At 44.5% G+C, this 20,078-nt stretch overlaps 1 protein-coding gene across 5 annotated transcripts in view; it reads right to left on the bottom strand.

Annotated features, from left to right (window-relative positions):
• Nucleotides 1-868: 868 nt before the first annotated feature.
• Nucleotides 869-20,078, bottom strand: part of shmt1 (serine hydroxymethyltransferase 1 (soluble)) — a 59,459-nt gene continuing 40,249 nt past the window's right edge. For 3 of the 5 annotated variants that reach the window (XM_063058680.1, XM_063058678.1, XM_063058679.1), the window contains exons 4-12: nucleotides 17,406-17,521; nucleotides 16,762-16,922; nucleotides 16,355-16,436; nucleotides 15,162-15,374; nucleotides 12,740-12,856; nucleotides 8,147-8,269; nucleotides 5,039-5,155; nucleotides 3,920-4,030; nucleotides 869-3,323 (exon numbers count right to left, since the gene is read on the bottom strand). In XM_063058680.1, the coding sequence (XP_062914750.1) occupies nucleotides 3,151-3,323; nucleotides 3,920-4,030; nucleotides 5,039-5,155; nucleotides 8,147-8,269; nucleotides 12,740-12,856; nucleotides 15,162-15,374; nucleotides 16,355-16,436; nucleotides 16,762-16,922; nucleotides 17,406-17,521 (1,213 nt within the window). In that variant the 3' untranslated portion in view covers nucleotides 869-3,150. The remainder of the gene's footprint in view (nucleotides 3,324-3,919; nucleotides 4,031-5,038; nucleotides 5,156-8,146; nucleotides 8,270-12,739; nucleotides 12,857-15,161; nucleotides 15,375-16,354; nucleotides 16,437-16,761; nucleotides 16,923-17,405; nucleotides 17,522-20,078) is intronic. The other 2 variants (XM_063058676.1, XM_063058681.1) reach the window with 2 other exon arrangements.

The raw sequence follows: 20,078 nt of genomic DNA, 5'->3' as shown, positions 1-20,078 counted from the left end.
GATACTAAATAACGTTCTCCGTGGGGAGATGACCTTTCCAATATAAACTTTTTCTGAGTGTTATTTCATACCTTTATGTATCTTTTATGCAGAGAATTCAATTATTTAGTCTTTAGTTTTACAAAGAAAGCAATAAATTTCTAGCAAACTGCATTATGTTGGCTGTGTTGGACTTTAATTCGTTTCTCTATTTCTCTCCTGTACAAATATCTGACTGGGCTTCAGAGGCTGTGTGCAGGGAGTATGTTTCCCTGGCTGTGGTGTTTTGAAACTAGGGCTCACTGAGGGATTTAGCTTGGGATGCAAGAGCTCTGGAATACTCTGCCACAGAAGATGGTGAAGATCATGACACTGAGTATATCTGAGGAGGAGATGGCTTGACTTCCAGCCCAAGGATCAAGCAGTAAGGTGACAGCAGTACTGTGTATAGAAGATCAGAGAAGACTTTGTTATCCTGCTGCTCTGCTCTACAATTACCCTGACACCACAGACTGCATCCTGCCAGCATTTTGATCACTCTGCATAAATCAGAGGCACACAGATGCAAAACAGAAACAGGCCCTTCAGCCCATCAAGTTGTGCTATCAACCTCTGATTTACACTACATCCAGCAACCCCTACATATTCAGGGTAATTTGCAGTAGTTAGTTTAACACCAACCACTCATCCTTGGGATGAGAGAGGAACCCCACACCATCACAGGGAGAATGTATAAGTACCATGCAGAGGCAGCACCAGGGTCAGGACTGAACCCAGGTCTCTGATGTTGCAAACCACAGATCTGCTTGTTGGCACAATTGTTCCTCTTAAACATTTCCACATAGAATTATCAGATAATTTCCATTCCATTGCATTCAAAAATTCCTCTTAAACTTTTCCCTCTTCTGTTTGCAGACACTGACCATCTGCAGTATACTTATTCCAGGATTGATCTACAGTGCCTATAAAAAAGTATTCACCCCCTCCTTCGAAGTTTTAATATTTTAGGTGTTTTACAACATTGAAGCACAATGGATTTAATTTGGCTTTTTTTTGGGAAACTGATAAACAGAAAAAGACTCTTGTGGCAAAGTGAAAACAGATTTCTACAAAGTGATCTAAATCATTTATAAATATAAAAAACAAAATAAACAAGGATGATGATTGAATATTGAGAAAACAAAACAGATCTTTAAATCTAGTAGATCTATTAAGATCAGATTCAATGACCACCCTGGTCTGCACTGTTCATTCTGAAGAAAAGTAAGTTTTCAGTCATGTAATCCTCCCTGAGGGGAATGTGGTTACAGCATTTCCAGACACTTTGCATCACTCAGGAAACTCCAGGCACTTCATACAGTGCAAGTCATCAAAATATAGGGACAATGTCCAACATTCCTTTCGGAGCATCGTACAGGGGACATTGTCCTGGAAGCTCCAGTTGTTGGGATCTGCTAGGACCGGGGTCCCCAACCTTTTTTGCACCGTGGACCGGTTTAATATTGACAATATTCTTACGGACCAGCCGACCGGGGGGACAGGTGTTGAAGTAGGGTTAAACTCACCTCAACATGTCTTTTACAGTTAGAGTTGCCAACTTTCTCACTCCGAAATAAGGGGCAAAAGTAGCAGTCAAATCCCGGGACACTTTACCCCAGGAAAGACTACCATGAACATGGAACCTTGCGCGGGCACCTGTGTGCGCATGCGTGATGTGTGTATGTGGTTTGCACCTGCGCATACGTGCCAATTTCTCCCCCCACAAATTGGTTTTCCTTCATCTTCCCGACTATACTGTACATACATTATTTCTACTTTATATAGGCTGTGTATTTATCATATAATTCCTGCTTTTACTATATGTTAGTGTTATTTATTTTCGGTTTTATGTGTTATTTGGTATGATTTATTAGGTTATTTTTTGGGTCTGGGAATGCTCAAAAATTCTCATAAATTAAAGGTAATTGCTTCTTCACTTTACACCATTTCGGCACGAAAGGTTTCATAGGAATGCTCTACCTTAGTGGCGGGGGAATATGGGACAAACCAATTTAGCCCAATATACGGGATGTCCCGGTAAATACGGGACAGCTGGCAACCCTATGTTCAAGTTCAACAGTGCGCTGTGCTAGGAAAACTGGACTTTGGTATCTGTTGAGATCCTTGTAGCTATTCTTCAACCACGTTTAAAAGTGCAGTAAAAATCCCTTCCCCAAATGGTCTTTCCAGGTGAGGCAACACTTCACTTGCAAATCTGTTGGGGTCACCTTCTGTATCCACTGCTCCCAATGCAGCCTCCTCAGAATTGGTAAGGTCTTCCCATGCTCCTCCCTTCCTTCCAACCACTCAAAACCCATCCAAAGCCCTTATCCTCTGATGATACACATGATTTCACTGCAGTTTTGAGCCCAAATGTGGTTAGTTGCGTACTTGGTTGAAGAGAAAGGGATGTCTAAAATGAAGAATGCATGTTAAGAGGCAAATAGGTTACAGAAAGGATTTGATAGATCAGGTATGAAGAAGAAAGGTAGCTAGAAATGCTCAGCAGGTTAAGCAGCACCTGTAGAAAGATAAATGGTGTTAACTCTTCTGACCAAGGGTCCTTGACCTGAAACGTTAACTCCAGGTCTGTTTCCATCTACACTGCCTGACCTGCTGAGTGTTTCCAGCAACTGCAGTCTTTTGAGTTCCATGTACAGGAGGCCAGGTCCATGGCAGATAAAGACACTATTGCTAATAGTTGAGCAAAGGACATTGGGGATGGGCAGTGATCAACATTATTGCTTCTACAAGGCAGAAGTTGACTTGAAGAGATAGCCCAAGGTGCTGGCCCCAGGAGACTGAAATGTCCTGCCTGAGAAAATGGCAGAAGCAGAGTCAATACAGTATTTAACAAGTCTTTGGACAAGCACCTGAATCACTGAGGCACAACAGGTTATGGGGAGGTCAAGTGCTGGAAAATGGCGTTAACAATAATGGATGGCCATTGGTCAGCACAGACGCAGTAGGCTGAGTGAGCAGATTCCATGCTGTAGAACTCTATAATTACTGGAGAATTAAAGGACAGAACAGCATTCCTACAGGAAGTGCCAAAATCAGTGGCCCTGTTGGAATTTTTATTTTAAAAAACTCTTTCGGACAGATGATTTGTTTCCTTGATGGCCAACACACTTAAATATCAGGCAATCCAGGAATTGGGAACTTGGATGCAAATGCTTCCACAGCATCCCTCAGCTGAGCGATCTTGTTCTGATAGTTCTTGTCAGTCAGCATTTTCTCCTTGAATTCCTTGAGGGGAGCCTTTGCTCCGACGTCCCTCTGGATCTCCAGTGTTATTTCAATCCCTGCAGAGACAGAGAGTGCCCCGGATTTCAGTATTCAGAACTGGCTCTGATTCCTCATCACTGGATTGTAGAGAATCATATCCTCAGATGGACAGACATTGATCATGCAACATGTCTACACTGACTAATATCACCCATTTTAATTCCCCATATTTCCAGTAGTACAGCCATGATGACCAACTTTGCTGGGATTGACACTGACACCAATCTGTTCTGGGACTGGCACCTCACCCCACTTATTGCAATTTAACTGGCTGGCAATGTGTTTCCAGCTCCTCCAGCTCATTCCAATTTCTAGTGAGGTTCAACCCTTCATTGCAGTTTTCGTTTGGATAGACCCCAACCCATGCTACAAACCCTGCCTTCTGGGATTGGCCAGTGAATCAGACAACGAGTGCAGGTCTGTTGGCCCCCGTCCATCATAAACTGAGCCCGTCACCGTGTGAAGAGTCCCAGAAAATCCAGATATGTTACTGAGAATCACACAACCCTCCAGAGCCCCAAACAAATACAGTCATCCTCTGGAGAATCCAGACGATCTGCAGAGAACCCTGCAATATTTCAGAATGGACCAACGCCAACCAAAGGTACGTTACCTCTGTGAATGAAGGCCGCCACCATCCTGAAGTCCTCCTCTAGTAGCCCGCGGGAAGTGAGGGCTGGCGTCCCCAGTCTCAGGCCGCTGGGCCGTAAGGCACTCTTGTCACCTGTCAGCCGACAGCAGGTTAAAGTTGACAGACTTTCTCTCCACAGCCCTTCATCTCATTCGCACATAGTGTCAAATATATATCTGGCTCTTATGCATCTTTTAATTCAACCTGGATAAACTACTGAGCTTTTTCCATCAAAGATTCTGCACCTTACCCCCATCAATCCCTTTTTACTGCACTACTCTCCATCCCTTTGCTGTATGACATCTGACAAGTACCTTTTTGGTGTCTGACAACTGAGCCTGTGTGGGCACACCTGGTGCTGCTCTCCAATACCTCAGCAGCTGGCACCTGATTTTAAATATCACCCTCCTTATCCTGGCGAAAGGAAATACCACCCCCCAATTCCTTTTACCCTCTTAACCCTTTTAAAACCATAACTAAATGGCAGTAGTTACTAACAATTCCACTGTTCTCTGATGCACCTGGTTGCTCACCCTTCCTTGTTGCCCCCACCTCAACTTTTGCCTTCACAGTTGTTAATGTAATCTGCCTTCACAGTTGTTAATGTAATCTGCCTTCACAGTTGTTAATGTAATCTGCCTTCAGTGTGATCACAATCCCTCCTTCATTTCACTTCTCCATTGTCTTGGAATCTCCCAAATTTCTTCCAGTTCTGATAAACGGAGAGAAACACAGATGTACCAACATTCAATTGAGGATGCACCTTACTGGATCAGGGAATGGCTATTCAAACTTTGTGGTGTCTCCCTTTAATCTTACATCCACGTTCATAGTTTATTAAGCACTTGTGTTCAAAACGTAATCTCAGTTTTGTTAATCCATCCCAAACCATCCAACTTCACACTCCCTCAATTCTAATCTTAGAGCTCTCTAGGCCATCCCTCCCAAAAAGAATCATCTCTACACTTCCCATTAAGATTCTCAATGATCATAGACTGCTGCCTTGACCATTCTCTGTGGATCTGTTCCTGATCAGATCAGATTCCTCTCCTGTGACGTGCTTTATCATGCTGTACCGTGGTAACAAAAGGAGCAGCCTACCTGGACAAGTGTTCTTATTGCAAGCAATGGCACACTGTTCCAGAACCTTCTCAGCTCTGCCCCCGTCAGTTCCTTGGTTACGCAGATCGAGCAGGATTAGGTGATTATCTGAACCGCCTGCATGAGGAGTACAAAGCTGAAAGCAGTGATTTCACACAACAGCTTTAAGTATTCTGATACATACAGTGTGGTTTTTGCTTTACGGATGCAGCGTGTGGTGTAAATGGTGTAAAAGAGGAAATGAGGTGTAGTGTGGTTCACTACAAAGTAGAAAGGCTGATGGGCAACATCTGGAAAGACCCTTTGTGATAATGGCACCATATACTTAGGTAAATATGAAGGTTCAGCTTTCACTGGCTATTTTGAAGAGTTTAAACTGAAGCAGAATTTAAAGGAAAGGTTAACCAGCAAACAAGTCTCCATTGATGACCTACTAAAGCAAAAAGTGGACTTCGTGCACAAGAAACCCTGGGGCCTCCCCTGCTAAACTGAAGGTATTGGAGCAAAGGAGCAGGAGTCTACCTCAACCCCCCGTGGGTTGTTGCTTTCATTGCCTATGCACTTTTTATAAGTTGTGGTGGAATAGCTACTGTGTCCAGGTTTATTACCTCCTCCCTCCCAAGACACACCTAGGGATCGGAGTTGCTGAGGCAAACATCTCACTGGCCACTTTCTTCAAATGTCCAATACTCCCCTCTCTGAGCATCATTTATTTAGTTTCTTATTATTCAGAGATACAGCAGAGAATAGGCCCTTCCAGACCTTCAAGCCACAGCGCACAGCAACATCCAATTAGCCTAATCACAAGACAATTCACACAATGACCAATTAACATACTAACAAGTACATCTTTGGATTGTGGGAGGAAACTGGAGCATCAAGAGAATGCCCGCACATTCCATCACACCGTAGGATAGACCTCCTTACGGAGGTCGCCAGGATTGAACTTTGAGCTGTAATAGGGTCATGCTAACTGCTAAGCTACCATTATTGACACACCAAACCCCAATTTTAGGTCCACAGGTTATGGGAGTGTTAGAGGTAGAGACAGTGTCAAGACCTTTGAGCTGTGGATGGGAAGACTAAAGGCTATGGGAGCTTAAGTTCCTCTAATAACCCCTACCCCATGATCTCCTCCAGCCCTGCAACCAATCTAGATCTCCAATCCCCACTCCTTCAACAGCGCTGATTGGAATCATTCCTTTAGAAGCAGTTGTGCTTCTGGCTGCCAAAGTCCTAAACTCCAGAATTCCCTCTGTAATCCTGCCTGTGTTTATCCATCTCATTTCCTCTTTTACATCACTTACACCACACGCTGCATCCGTAAAGCAAAAAGCATTTTGAAGGACCCCATGCACCCCTCATACAAACTCTTCTCCCTCCTGCCATCTGGCAAAAGGCACTGAAGTATTCAGGCTCTCATAACCAGACTCAGTAACAGTTTCTTCCCCCAAGCCATCAGACTCCTCAATACCCAGAGCCTGGACTGACACCAACCTACTGCCCTCTACTGTGCCTATTGTCTTGTTTATTATTTATTATAATGCCTGCACTGTTTTGTGCACTTTATGCAGTCCTGGGTAGGTAGGTAGTCTAGTGTAGTTTTTGTGTTGTTTTATGTAGTTCAGTGTAGTTTTTGTATTGTTTCATGTAGCACCATGGTCCTGAAAAATGTCATCTCATTTTTACTGTGTACTGTACCAGCAGTTATGGTCGAAATGACAATAAAAAAAAATGACTTGACTAAATACTTCCTTAGTTTCCCTGCGACCAAGCTCTTGGACAACCACCCCGACACTTTTTAAATGAGTTAGCATCAACTTTGATTTGAATGGATTCATTGCAACCCCCGGGGACGTTCTCCTGGACTGAAGGAACAACATAAATGCCAATAGTAACTGCTGAACCTACAGTATATTTATTTTGGTGGGAATATTACCCAGAGGGAGTACAGGGGAGGTATCAAGGATTAATCAACAGTCATACACCTGAATGTAGCAATGCCCCTCTCCCTCAGTCTTTACCCCCCACCCCCTCAATGGCCCGTGTTGGGCACGTGGCCAAGTGGTTAAGGCGTTCGTCTAGTGATTTGAAGGTCACTAGTTCGAGCCTCAGCTGTGGCAGCGTGTTTGGCCCTTGAGCAAGGCACTTAACCACACATTGCTCTAGTCTGTGCGAGGAGCGGCGCCCCACACAGACTTCCAATCTGCGCCATGAAAATGCCCAACGCAGGCCTCTCATAGTCTGAGTCGACGTTCCCCCACCCCCTTGATGGCAACTGTAACTATAGCCCCACATTTAGCATGCTCATTAACACAAATCCTTTGTTAAAAGCTCACAGCAAATATTTTAAATTCTTTATTTATTGAAATTTCAGACAAGTTTAAATAAGTGTTAATTGCAAAGAGTTGTCAACACAACACAGCCCCTCAGCCCGTCCCTTCCACTGACTCTTGCCTCCACTTCTGCTACGTCAGGAAAGCAATTGAACACCCTCCCACCCTAATCTTTCTCTCTTTTCTCCCCACCTCCCCCTCCCACCATCAGACAGAAGATATAAAAACCTAATAGCATGTACCACCTAGGCCAAAGACAGCTTCCATTCTGCTGCTAAAAGACTCTTGAATGGACTTTCCATATGTTAAAGAAGAGCTCTCATCCTCTCAATCTCGTTGTGGCCCATGCTCTTTATTTATCTACAGGAATGGCACGCTCTCTGTAATTGTAACACTATACTTAGCATCATTTTACTATCTCCATGTAATTCTGTATGGCACGATCTGTCCGGAGGGCATGAAAAACAAACCTTTCTCATTGGTTTGTTATTATCACATGTATTTAAACGCAATTACCAAATTAGATGAAAATCAAAAACAAACCACAGGAAAAGCTGAATTAAAAATAAAAAGCGTTGGAAGCACTCAGCAAGTCAGCTTCCATGAAGAGGGAAACTTCAAACTAAAACTTTAACTGTTTCTCTCTGCACATAATGCTGCATTTTGACTTTCTAACTTAGAGTCTAGTTTATAACACAAACCCACCCATCCTCAGATGAGCCTCCACTGCCAGCAAGCCTTGTCCCTCCCCAGCTCCCCTCAGTGCTCTCACCGGTAACAATCTTGTATCCCAGATCCACCAATGCAGTCAAAAGAGCCTTGCAGTTAGACAGAACTTGCTTCTGGTAGACCTTGAACTCTGGAGTCATTGCCTGCTTGAGTGCCACAGCAACCCCTGGCCAGACAGACACATGGAACAGCACAAAGATGAGGCTCAGTGATGAGCAATTATGTTCACTGCAGAAGCAACCAGATCTGCTCAGCTCAAAACATAGCTTATAATCAGCAGAAGGGGAGAAATATGCTGAGAGGCAAAAGGGGGAGAGAGTGAAAGGAGAACAAAGTGAGAGAACTCGTAGGATGGGGGAAGAGGCAGAACGAGCCTCTTGTTGGATTTGGAGTAGGCGAGAGCAGGGAAGCTGGAAGCCAGGAGCAGATGGGCAATGATTTGGCTACCACTGCCGACCCACCAACTGGAGAGTGTTGTGGTTAAGGGCCAAAACACTCGGTGAAGGTTGGGAACCACCTGATGATATCTGCTCCTGGCTGAAGGCTACAGTTACCTTAGAAGGTAACTGGAGAATGCACCCTAACAGGTGTATGTAACAAGATGTAAAACGAGCTAGCTTTAAAATAAACTATAGGAAATCTGAAATAAAAATGGAAAAATACCAGAAACACTCAGCCGGTTGGGCAGCGTCAATGGAAAGAGAAACAATAGGTAATATTCCCGTTCAAAGACCCTTTCTTAGACCTGTTTCCCTCCCCACAGATGCTACCCGACCTGAGTGCTCGCTGTATTCTGTTTATATATTTTTCACCATCTCGGTGTCCAGAAACACTTTAAAGTTGTGAGTACTTGCTAATCCTAGTTACTATTTGTGCTGCATGTGAAACCCGAGACGCCAATGGCAGTTTTACAATGGTTTGGTGCTAGTTGAGGATAACTGTAACCCCAGGCACAGAGGGGATCTCCTCCGTTGTGGGTGCTACCTCTGAGACGTCAAAGGTTCCCATTAGACAGCTTCAGCTAGGCACCACCGAGAGCATCTTGAGGCTGCGTCACCACCCGGTATGGGAACTGTACTACCCTCAGTTGCGGGGCACTGCAGAGAGTGGTGTAGACTGTCCAGCACATCGGTGGATGTGAACTTTCCTCTATTCAGGATATTTACAGCAACAGGTGCATAAAAAGGGCTCGGAGGATCACTGGGGACTCCAGCCACACCAACCACACACTGCTTCAGCTGCTACTGTCTGGCAAATGGCAGGCACTGCTGCATTAAGGCCAGGAACAGGCTTCTTTCACCGGGCCATCAGATTCATCAATACACACTGATCCGATTGTATATCTGACTGTACATACATGTACAAACCAGTTATGTTTGGGCAATATCCGCCCACATTCTCCTCTTTATTGCTTGTACATTGCAATGGAAATGATTTTCACTCCCTTGGATGCAAGAAATAAAATAAATGCAAATACAAAATCTCAAAATTCTAGCAGTGTAAAAATCAGCCATGACCACCGGCTCTACAATTGCCTAACCTGCTACAATTTGTCATCCTGTCAATGTGCCACACAGGAGACTCTTTGGTCTGGATTGGAGGGACAAGATTGGAGAGTCAAGGTACAAGGAGAGGAGTTCAGAAACAGCTCAACCTGAAACCTCAACGCCCATTTCCCTCCATAGATGCTGCCTGATCCACAAGCGATAGGAGCAGAATTGGGCCATTTGGTGCATCAAGTCTGTTCTGCCATTTAATCATGGCTGGTCCATTTTCCCAACTTCATTCTGCTACCTTCTCCCTGCAACCCTTAACCCTTTTAACAAAACTAGAACCCATCAGCCTCTGCCTCAAGTACAACCAATGATTTTGGCTCCAGCCCTCCCTGCCGATGAATTCCACAAATTCACAACTCTCTGGCTGAAGAAATTCCTCCTCATCTCTGTTCCAAGTGGACATCCCTCTATTCTGAGGGTGTGCCCTCCGGTCCTAGACTCCCCCATTACAGGAAACATCCTCTCCACATCCATCTATTGAGATCTTTCAACAGTCGATTGATTTCTTGGAGATTCTCCACCCATTCCAGCCAGTACAGGCCCAGAGCCAAATGCTCCTCATACAATAAACCTTTCATTCCCACAGTCATTCTCGTGAACCACCTCTGAACCCCCTCAATGTCAGCACATCCTTTCTTAGATAAGGGGCTCAAAACTGCTCACAATACTTCAAATGAGGCCTCACCAGCGTCTTAACAAGCCTCAGCGTTATGTCCTTGCTTTTATATTCTAGTCCTCTCAAAATGAATGCTAACATTGCATTTCCCTTCCTCACCAGACTTAACCTGAAAGTTAACCTTTGAGGAATCCTGCACCATGACTCCCAAGTCTCTTTGCACCTTGGATTTTTGAATTTTCTAGTTTAGAAAATAGTCTCTGCTTTTATTCCTTCTACCAAAGTGCATGACTTTACACTTCCTGAAATTGCCACTTTTTTTTTATACTCGTGTCCTAATCTGTCCAAGTCCTTATGCAGCTTTCCTGCTTCCTCAACAGTATCTTCCCCTCCACTTATCTTCGTATTATCCGTAGACTTGGCCACAAAGTCATCAATTCCATCATCCAAATCACTGACATAGAATATAAAAAGAAACAGACCCAAAACTGACCCCAGTGGAACACCACTAGTCACCAGCAGCCAACCAGAAAATGTTCTCTTTATTCCCACTCTTTGCTGCCTGCCAATCAGCCATCGCTCTACCCATTCTAGTATCTTTCCCGTAATAATATAGGCTCTTATCATGTTTCGCAGCCTCATGTGCAACACCTTGTCAAAAACCTTCTGAATATCCAAGTACACAACCTCCACTGATTCTTTTTCCATCCTGCTTGTTATTTCTTCAAACAATTCCAACTGATTTGTCAGGCAAGATTTTCCCTTAAGGAAACCATGCTGACTATGGCCTATTTTACCATGTGACTCCAGGTACCCAGACTACTCATCCTTAACAGTCGATTCCAATGTCTTCCCAGCCACCGAGGTCAGACCAACTGGCCTATTATTTCCTTTCTTCTGCCCCATCTCAAAAAGAGGAGTGATATTTGCAATTTTCCAGTCTTCCAGAACCATGTCAGAATCTGGTGATTCTTGGAACATCATTACTAATGCCTCCAGAATCTCTTTAACCACCTCTTTCAGAAACCTGGGGTGTAAACTATCTGGTCCAGGCGACTCATCTACCTTCAGACCTTCCAGCTTCCCAAGCACTGTTACTTCCGGAATACTGCTACTGTCTTTGACATAATACTGATTCAGATCATCTGCCATTTCCTGGTCCTTTATTACTACCTCTCCAGAGCCATTTTCCAGCAGTCCAATATCTATACTCGCCTCTCTTTTACTCTTTATATACTTGAGAAAAGCTTTTGGTATCCTCTTTGATATTATTGGATAGCTTACCTTCATATTTCATCTTTCCCCTCCTTGACCTTTTCCAGTTGCCTTCTGTTGGTTTTTAAAAGCTTCCCAATCTAACTGCCCACAAATTTTTGCTGTTACATGCCCTCTCTTTGACTTCCCTTGTCAGCCACAAGTGTGTCATCCCACCTTTAGCATACTTCCTTGGGGTGTATCTATCCCGTGCCTTCCAAATTACTCTCAGAAACTCCAGGCATTGCTGCTCTGTTGACATCCCTGTTAGTGACCCTTCCAATCAACTTTGGCCAGGTTGTCTTATGCCTCTCCAATTCCCTTTCCTGATGCATGTGACTTCAGTTTCCCCCTTTCAAACTGCAGGGTGAATTCTATCATATTACGATCAATGCCTCAAATCTTGTTCATTACTCATTGCCCTTTTGACGAGTGGTTTCTATCTCCCATTGTAATTTGTAGCCCACATCATGGCTGCTGTTCAGAGGCCTGGATACAACTCCCATCAAGGTCATTTTACTCTTGTATTTCCTTAACTCTACTCACGTGGATTCTACATCTTCTGATCCTGTGCTATCAATGTGATCCTATAACAGCATCCAATATGGCGTATCTGGTTGAAGGCGGCTGACCATGGGGAACTCCTGCACTACCTGCGTATGGCACCACTCCCACCCAGTTTACCACCTACAGAGCTCTTGTTTACTTCTCAACAGCTTGCCTTTAATGGAGTCAAGCACAGAATACCATAGTTATACTGGACCCTGGTGAAACCACATCTGGGGAACAGTATTCATTTTTGTCACCTTACCCAAGGATATGCTAGCCATAAATGTTCATCATTCTGATTTCTGGGATGCTGGAGCAGTGTTGTGCAGGGATTGAATTGAATAGGCATGTATTTACCAGAATTTAAAAGAATGAGAGGGGTTATAACATACAAGAGACTGGATGCAGGGAGGATAGTTTCCATGGACTGAATAGTCTGGAACCAGGGATTAGTTTCAGGGTACCAGCTGAAGCGTTTAGGTCTGACGTAATATTTTCATCCAAGGGCCGTGAACCTATGGGATTTTCTACTATAGAAGACAAGGAAGGAAATAGATTTTTGATTGCAAAAGACATCTAGATCAAGGAGCATGAAAAGAGAGTAGAGCTGTGGAACAGAAGCAGAGGATTTATTGAAGACTAAACCAGCATCATGCTTTACCTGCGATGGCGTGGTTGTGAGGCCCACCTTGCAGTCCAGGGAAGACTGCCTGGTTGAGGGGAGCTTCCAAGTTGTACATAATCTCCTTGCCTGTCTTTGGGTCGACACTGCGGATTCCTGAAGAGGGAACAAAGCAGATGCAAACAGTGGTGTTTAATGAAACCACGAACACGAGGAAATATGCTGGAAATTCAAGCAACACCCACAAAATGCCAGTGAACGCAGCAGGCAAGGCAGCATCTCTAGGAAGAGGTACAGTCGATGTTTCGAGCTGAGACCCTTCGTCAGGACTAACTGAAAGAAGAGTTAGTAAGAGGTTTGAAAGTGGGAGGGGGAGGTGGAGATCCGAAATGATAGGAGAAGACAGGAGGTGGAGGGATGGAGCCAAGAGCTAGACAGGTGATTGGCAAAAGGGAAACAAGGCTGGAGAAGGGAGAGGATCATGGGACGGGAGGCCTAGGGAGAAAGAAAGGGGGAGGGGAGCCCAGAGGAAGATGGAGAGCAGGCATGGAGTTATAGTGAGAGGGACAGAGGGAGAAAAAAAGGGAAAAAATTAAAAATAATAAATAAATAAGGAATGGGGTAAGAAGGGGAGAAGGGGCATTAATGGAAGTTGGAGAAGTCAACGTTCATGCCATCAGGTTGAAGGCTACCCAGACGGAATATAAGGTGTTGTTCCTCCAACCTGAGTGTGGCTTCATCTTTACAGTAGAGGAGGCAGTGGATAGACATGTCAGAATGGGAACGGGACGTGGAATTAAAATGTGTGGCCACCGGGAGATCCTGCTTTCTCTGGCAGACGGAGCATAGGTGTTCAGCAAAATGGTCTCCCAGCCTGCGTCAGGTCTCGCCAATATATAAAAGGCCACTTCGGGAGCACCGGACGCAGTATATCACCCCAGCCGACTCACAGGTGAATTGTTGCCTCACCTGGAAGGACTGTCTGGGGCCCTGAATGGTGGTAAGGGAGGAAGTGTAAGGGCAGCTGTAGCACTTGTTCCGCTTACAAGGATAAGTACCAGGAGGGAGATCAGTGGGGAGGGATGGGGGACGAATGGACAAGGGAGTCGCATAGGGAGCGATCCCTGTGGAAAGCAGAGAGAGGGGGAGAGGGAAAGATGTGCTTGGTGGTGGGATCCCATTGGAGGTGGCGGAAGTTATGGAGAATAGGTTGGACGCGCAGGCTGGTGGGGTGGTAGGTGAGGACAAGGGGAACCCTATCCCTAGTGGGGTGGCGGGAGGATGGGGTGAGAGCAGATGTGCATGGATGATGTTTGTTTAATGATCCATTTTCAAGGAGATATTTCAGGTGAAAATTTTACTTACAGGGTGTCACTGCCAACCCTACATTTACTGTCCATCCCCAACAGACCCAGTAAAACCACTGATAAGCCAGAGACCGAGTCATCACTACAGCACAGAAAGAGTACACTACAGCAAAGGGAAGTTCATGGCAGTCTGGTCTTTTACCTAGTGTCATCTCCCTGCATCTGGACCAAAGCCCTCCACAGACTTCCTTTCCATGTACCTATCTAAACTTCTAACTGCTGCAATTGAAATTGCATTTACCATTTCCGCTGGCACTCGTCACAGTTGTACCACCCTCTGAATGAAGAGGTTCCTCAGATTCCATGGAAGTATTTCACCTGAGGCAATAAAGATTCCCAACGTTTGAAATAACCGCGTAAAAACCAAGGGAAAAAAAGACAGTAAGAGTCATGAGCTTCCCGTTGTCAAATACTGCATCATTCTAAGCTGTATGTTCGGAACTCCTGCCTCTTTGGGTTATGGCTCTCATACAATGTAATTTCTCAGGTGCTGACCATTCTCCAAAGATGTCTAGCCTCCAAGCCAATTCAAGACACATTACCCATTAGATACAAAGCAGTTGTATTAACCGGCACCTACCACCAGCCTAAATATTTCGGCCATACCACTCACTCAATGACTGCTGTGCGCACCATTTACAAAATGCACTGCAAATACTCGTCCAGGCTTCACCCAGAGCAGCCCTCTGACCTGCAACCTCGAGCACCATGGTCGAGAGTATCCAGTGCGTGCAACCACCACCAAAAGCAGGTTCCTCTCCTGATTTGGAAGTACATTGCAACTCCTTCAGTGGCATTGGGTTTAAACCCTGGAGCTCACTTCCAATCAACGGTGGGGAAGCACCACCGGCAGGACAGCAGCTTCTCGGCACCATCTTCAATGGGGGATTGAAGAATGAGTAATGGCTGCTAGCCTTGTCAGTTCTATCCACTTTCCACGAATGAAAAGACAAAATGAAATATTTGGGATTGGACAGTTTAACCTGATACTGACACACAAACAAGACTGCATTCCTCTTCCATCAACATAAACACCTCGGTACTGGCACGTGACCCAAGAGGTGGGTCTGGGATATTCTTCATTTTATCCTCACCTTTCCTGTAGAAGATCATACCAGATCTGCAGCCACGGAGAGTCTTGTGCGTTGTGGTGGAGACTACGTCACAGTACTCGAAAGGGGAGGGTACTTCACCAGCTGCCACCAGGCCGCTGATGTGTGCCATGTCCGCCATCAGGTAGGCTCCGTTCTCGTCCGCAATCTGCCGCATCCTGGCATAATCCAGGTTCCGGGAATAGCAGCTAACACCTAATAACACCAACAGTGCAGGTCAGTCCACTGAGAGAACATTGCTCAGAAATTGAAACAAGAACTGCAAAAGTTGACCTTCTGAAACAAAGGACAACACTCAGCAGGTCAGGCAGCATCTGTGGAGGGAGAAACAAGGGTTGACATTTCAGGCCTTAGACTGCCAGATAGAAACTTCCCCTACCAAGATGCCACAAGCCAGCTTCTGAGATCCCCCTGGGGATTTTTCTACCCCTCCCCCCGATCTCTTTACCTCAAAGTCCATATCCACTTTATATGAGACTGGATTCACAAATGGTTGAAGTGAACCAGAGGGAGGTGCAGCACAGACATTTTAGCCCAATGAGTCAACACACACTACTAACCATCCATTTATAACAAGACCCAGTTTTTTTAATTCTCCCCAAGATCCTCGCACTTGCCCACACACTACAGGCAATTTATAGCTGCTGATTAATCTACCGACCTGCATATGTCGAGAAAGTGGGAGGAAACTGGAGCCCATGGGGGAAACCCAAGAGAACATATAAACACCACCCAAGGTCAGGATTGAAGTTGAATCTCTGACGCTGTCAGGTAGTGGCTCTGCTTGCTGTGCTGACCATGCAACACGACCCATCTACAAAACCAGGCTTGAACATCCAGCACGATCGTCAAATCCCAAATCTTGCGCTCCCCCCGCCCCACCGCACAAAAAAATTGAACAAAATCAGAACAGGCACAATGACCCCAAAACCCCTCCTCCACCAAACAAAACAAAACAGGAAAGATTGGGTGAAAAACACTGAATTTAAGAAACTGCAAGACTGAAAAAAAAAGTCTATACTCCAAGTCCACATCTAAAACGCAGAAAACCTGGGTAATATTCTCCAGGCACAGTGGCAGGCAGCTGGCGCTCATATTCCACATTCAATGTTTCAATCCCCTTCGTTGCTTTAATCAGCAAAATTCTATCACTAACTTTCACAGAGGGCAGTTACCTGAAATGATGAGTTTCGGGTGGAAGAGACGAGCATTTTCTGCAAGTCTGTCATAATCAATGTAGCCTGTTTCTCGGTTCACCTAGACAAAACAAACAGCCAGTTACCAACTGAAAACGATTCATTTAATTCAGACTGTTTCCTGTTAGCCACTCCCCCATCCATGCCTCAACATTACCTCCAACCCTGTGTGCTCTTTGCAGTTTATGTAACACCTATCTGATCATCTTCCAGCAATTGGAATGCACTATAACTACTCGTTTTCATTTATTACCCTAACCTCAAAGAAACTTAGCCTCATCTCCAGTTGATTCAAGTTCCTCACTGCTTATAGCTCTTCTGCAAGTTTACAAAAATGGCTTCACTGAGGATTGACAGTGATGAGGGATGCTTCCATTAGTTCTTACCTTGTACGGCATGGACTCAAAAAAGATGGATGTGGCGGAGATTTTCTTTTTCTCTGTCATGAAGCCGTGTGTCAGATGCCCACCGTCAGGTAGATCCAATCCCATGATCCTCCCGTGTGGCTCTACCAGAGCTGTGTACACGGCAAAGTTTGCCGGCGAGCCTGCCGAATACAAATGGCAGCAGAGAAAGACACTGATTAATAACGTTGTTAAAAATCTCCAATCGCAATACAAAATAGCCTTTCATCTGGCCAGCTCTTCCAAAAACGCAGCCTGCACCAAAGAAAGCCGACTACACACACAGGGATGCTGTTATTGGTCTTGCTCTAAGCTGATGTGAGCAGCCCAGCTGCAGAGAGCAAAGTCCCATCTCCATCTATGCTAGAAAACTTGCCAACACTCAACACTAAAGCAAATTAACAAAGGGGATAAACCAGAGGACATAAAGCCTGATTTGTTAAAGGAAGAAAAAGTGGAACAGAAATGGAGGACAAACACAAGGTTACCTGCATAAGAAGCAAAACAACAAACTCCTGGAGGAACTCTGTGGGTTAAGCAGCATCTGTAGAGGGAATATAGCTGGTACACAGAATTGAATGGCAGGAGTTAGACAGAAGCTGTTGGGTGATCGGTAGAGTGGTTACCTGAATATGGCTGGACATTGACGCCCCATTTCTCTGGATCAAGCGAATATAGATCCAATGCTCGTTTCTGGCACAATCGCTCCATTTCATCCACAAATTCGGTGCCACCATAGTACCTGGAGACGCAAGGCAGGTTGCAGTAAAAACAGCTACAACTAACAATAAAATGTAAAAGTAATAACTTCTCTTTGAGCCTGTGAATTAGCACCAAGTTATGTAAGCAGCTCAATTCCCTCATCTTCCACACAATGGTCACATGAAATCTGGAACAGTCTTTGGGGAATCTACCGAGTGGTGATCTATCGATCTCTCAACTGTAAGATTGTTCTGGGTTTGAGGATCGATGGATATGGGACTTCGGTTCCAGAGCACAGCAATGATCTAACTGAATGATCCAAAATGCAAAAATTATTTCTGCTCCTGTCTTATAACCACAATGGTAAAGAAGAACACAAACTGAGCCAGGTCAGCAAAATGGGTGCCTAGATATTGTGCTGTGAACATCGAGTAGAACAGCACGGAACAGACCATTCAGCCCAAGATATTGTGTCAATCTTGATGCCAATTTATACTAAATGTCCTCTTCCTATCGTATTCATCTATTTCCTTCATTTTCACGTGTCTAACTAAAAGCCTCAAACTCCACCAAACTGCATGCCCCATCACTACCCTTGGTAACTCATTCCAAGCACCTGCCACTTTCTACACAAAAAAAAACTCCCCTCCCCCTAAACCTTAAAAAAGCACCTCACCATGGGGAAAAGATTATGACTGTCTACTCTACCCATGCTTTTAAAATTTTAAAAACCTCTATCAGATCTCCCCTCAGCCTCTGACAATGTAGGGGGTGCAACCAAGTTTCTCCAACCTGTCCTAATAGTTCATACCTTCTAATCCAGCCTCCCGGTAAACCTCTTCTGCACCCTCTCCAGTTTCCACATCCTTCCTAAAATGGAGTGACCACGACCGCACATAATACTGCAAGAGTGGTCTAAATTTCTGCCCTTTCTAGCACCAGTGTACAAGCAGTGATGTGTGGAGTACACTATGTGTCCAATACTCTGGTATCCCAGATAATGACCCCAGTCTCTCCAGTGTACACTGCTGTGTTCTTTTGATTAACTGTAAATGAACAAAACCAGCGCATTCAATGCAAATAATGGGACTGCCTTCATACAATGCTTTTGATAACAGCATCCTTCAAATCTTCATTTATATTGTAACATCCAAGATGATTGTCAATACGTTCAATTCTTTGTTGCTACTAACTTCTGAAGTACTGAAGTCGTTTCATTTTCACTCCCAGACATTTCTAGCATCTCCAGGCTTCAATGTCTGAAACCAGTGAGCAAAATAATTCTGAATTGTCTTGCTGATTATTTCTTGCCAACTATCAGTGACAAAAAAAAACTTTGCTTTTTGAATACAAGCACACACAACTGATGCAATCTAAAAATGTTCACTCCAAGCATGCTGTAGTGTCTAATGGCCACGCTAGTTACCAACTGCTTGGCAAGTCTCCTGTCCCAATAAAGCAGCATAGTGCGCTAAATAAACAAGAATCCTGCCTATTTTCTCAATTAGTTTTTGTCCTTCAAGAGCTGTCCAAAATAAGCAGTTGCTCCAATTAACCAATAGGCCAATCCATTGTATTTACAGTGCCGATACAAAGTATTCCAACCACCCCCCCCCCGCCCCACCCCCAGAAGTTTTCATGTTTTATTGTTTTACAACATTGAATCATACTGGGGACTGGATTTAATTTGGCTTTTTTTGATGCAGATAAACAGAAAAAGTCTCTTTCATGTCAAAATGAAAACAGATTTCTACAAAGTGATCTAAATCAATTACAAATATAAAACACAAAGTAATTGATTGCATAAGTATGACATAACAAGTCATCATCGGTGAAGCCAATTGGTTTTAGAAGTCACATAACTAGTTAAATGGTGATCACCTGTGTAGTCAAGGTGTTTCAATTAATTGTAGTAAAAATACACGGTATCTGGAAGAGCCAACTGCTGGTGAGTCAGTATCCTGGCAAAAACTACACCATGAAGACAAAAGAACACACCGAGTAACTCCACGAAAAGGTTATTGAAAAGCACAAGTCAGGTGATGGATACAAGAAAATTTCCAAGTCACTGAATACCCCTTTGAGTACAGTTGAGTCAATAACTCAAGAAATGCAAAGAATATGGCATAGCTGTAAATCTGCCTAGAGTAGGTCATCCTCAAAAACTGAGTGACCATGCAAGAAGGGGTCTAGTGATGGAGGTCACAATCCTGGAAGAGTTACAAGCTTCAGTGGTTGAGATGGGAGAGACTGTGCATACAACTGTTGCCCAGTTGCCTCACCAGTCACAGCTTTATGGGAGAGTGATAAAGAGAAAGCCACCGTTGAAAAAAAAACTCGCATGAAATCTTGGCTAGAGTTTGCCAGAAGGCATGTGGGAGACTCTGAAGTCAGCTGGAGGAAGGTTTTGTGTCTGATGAAGCCAAACTTGAGCTTTTTGGCCATCAGACTAAGTGCTATGATCAGTGAGCCCAACACCGCACATCATCAAAAAACATACCTCCCCTACTGTGAAGCACAGTGACAGCTGCATCATGCTGTGGGGATGCTTCACTGCAGCAGGCCCTGGAAGGCTTGTGGAGGTAGAGGGTAAAATG

This window comes from Mobula hypostoma, chromosome 9, assembly GCF_963921235.1.
Source record: "Mobula hypostoma chromosome 9, sMobHyp1.1, whole genome shotgun sequence".
Classification (NCBI taxonomy): Eukaryota; Metazoa; Chordata; class Chondrichthyes; order Myliobatiformes; family Myliobatidae; genus Mobula; species Mobula hypostoma.
Note: the sequence above shows the minus strand (reverse complement) of the source record. Positions and strands in the feature narration are given on the sequence as shown.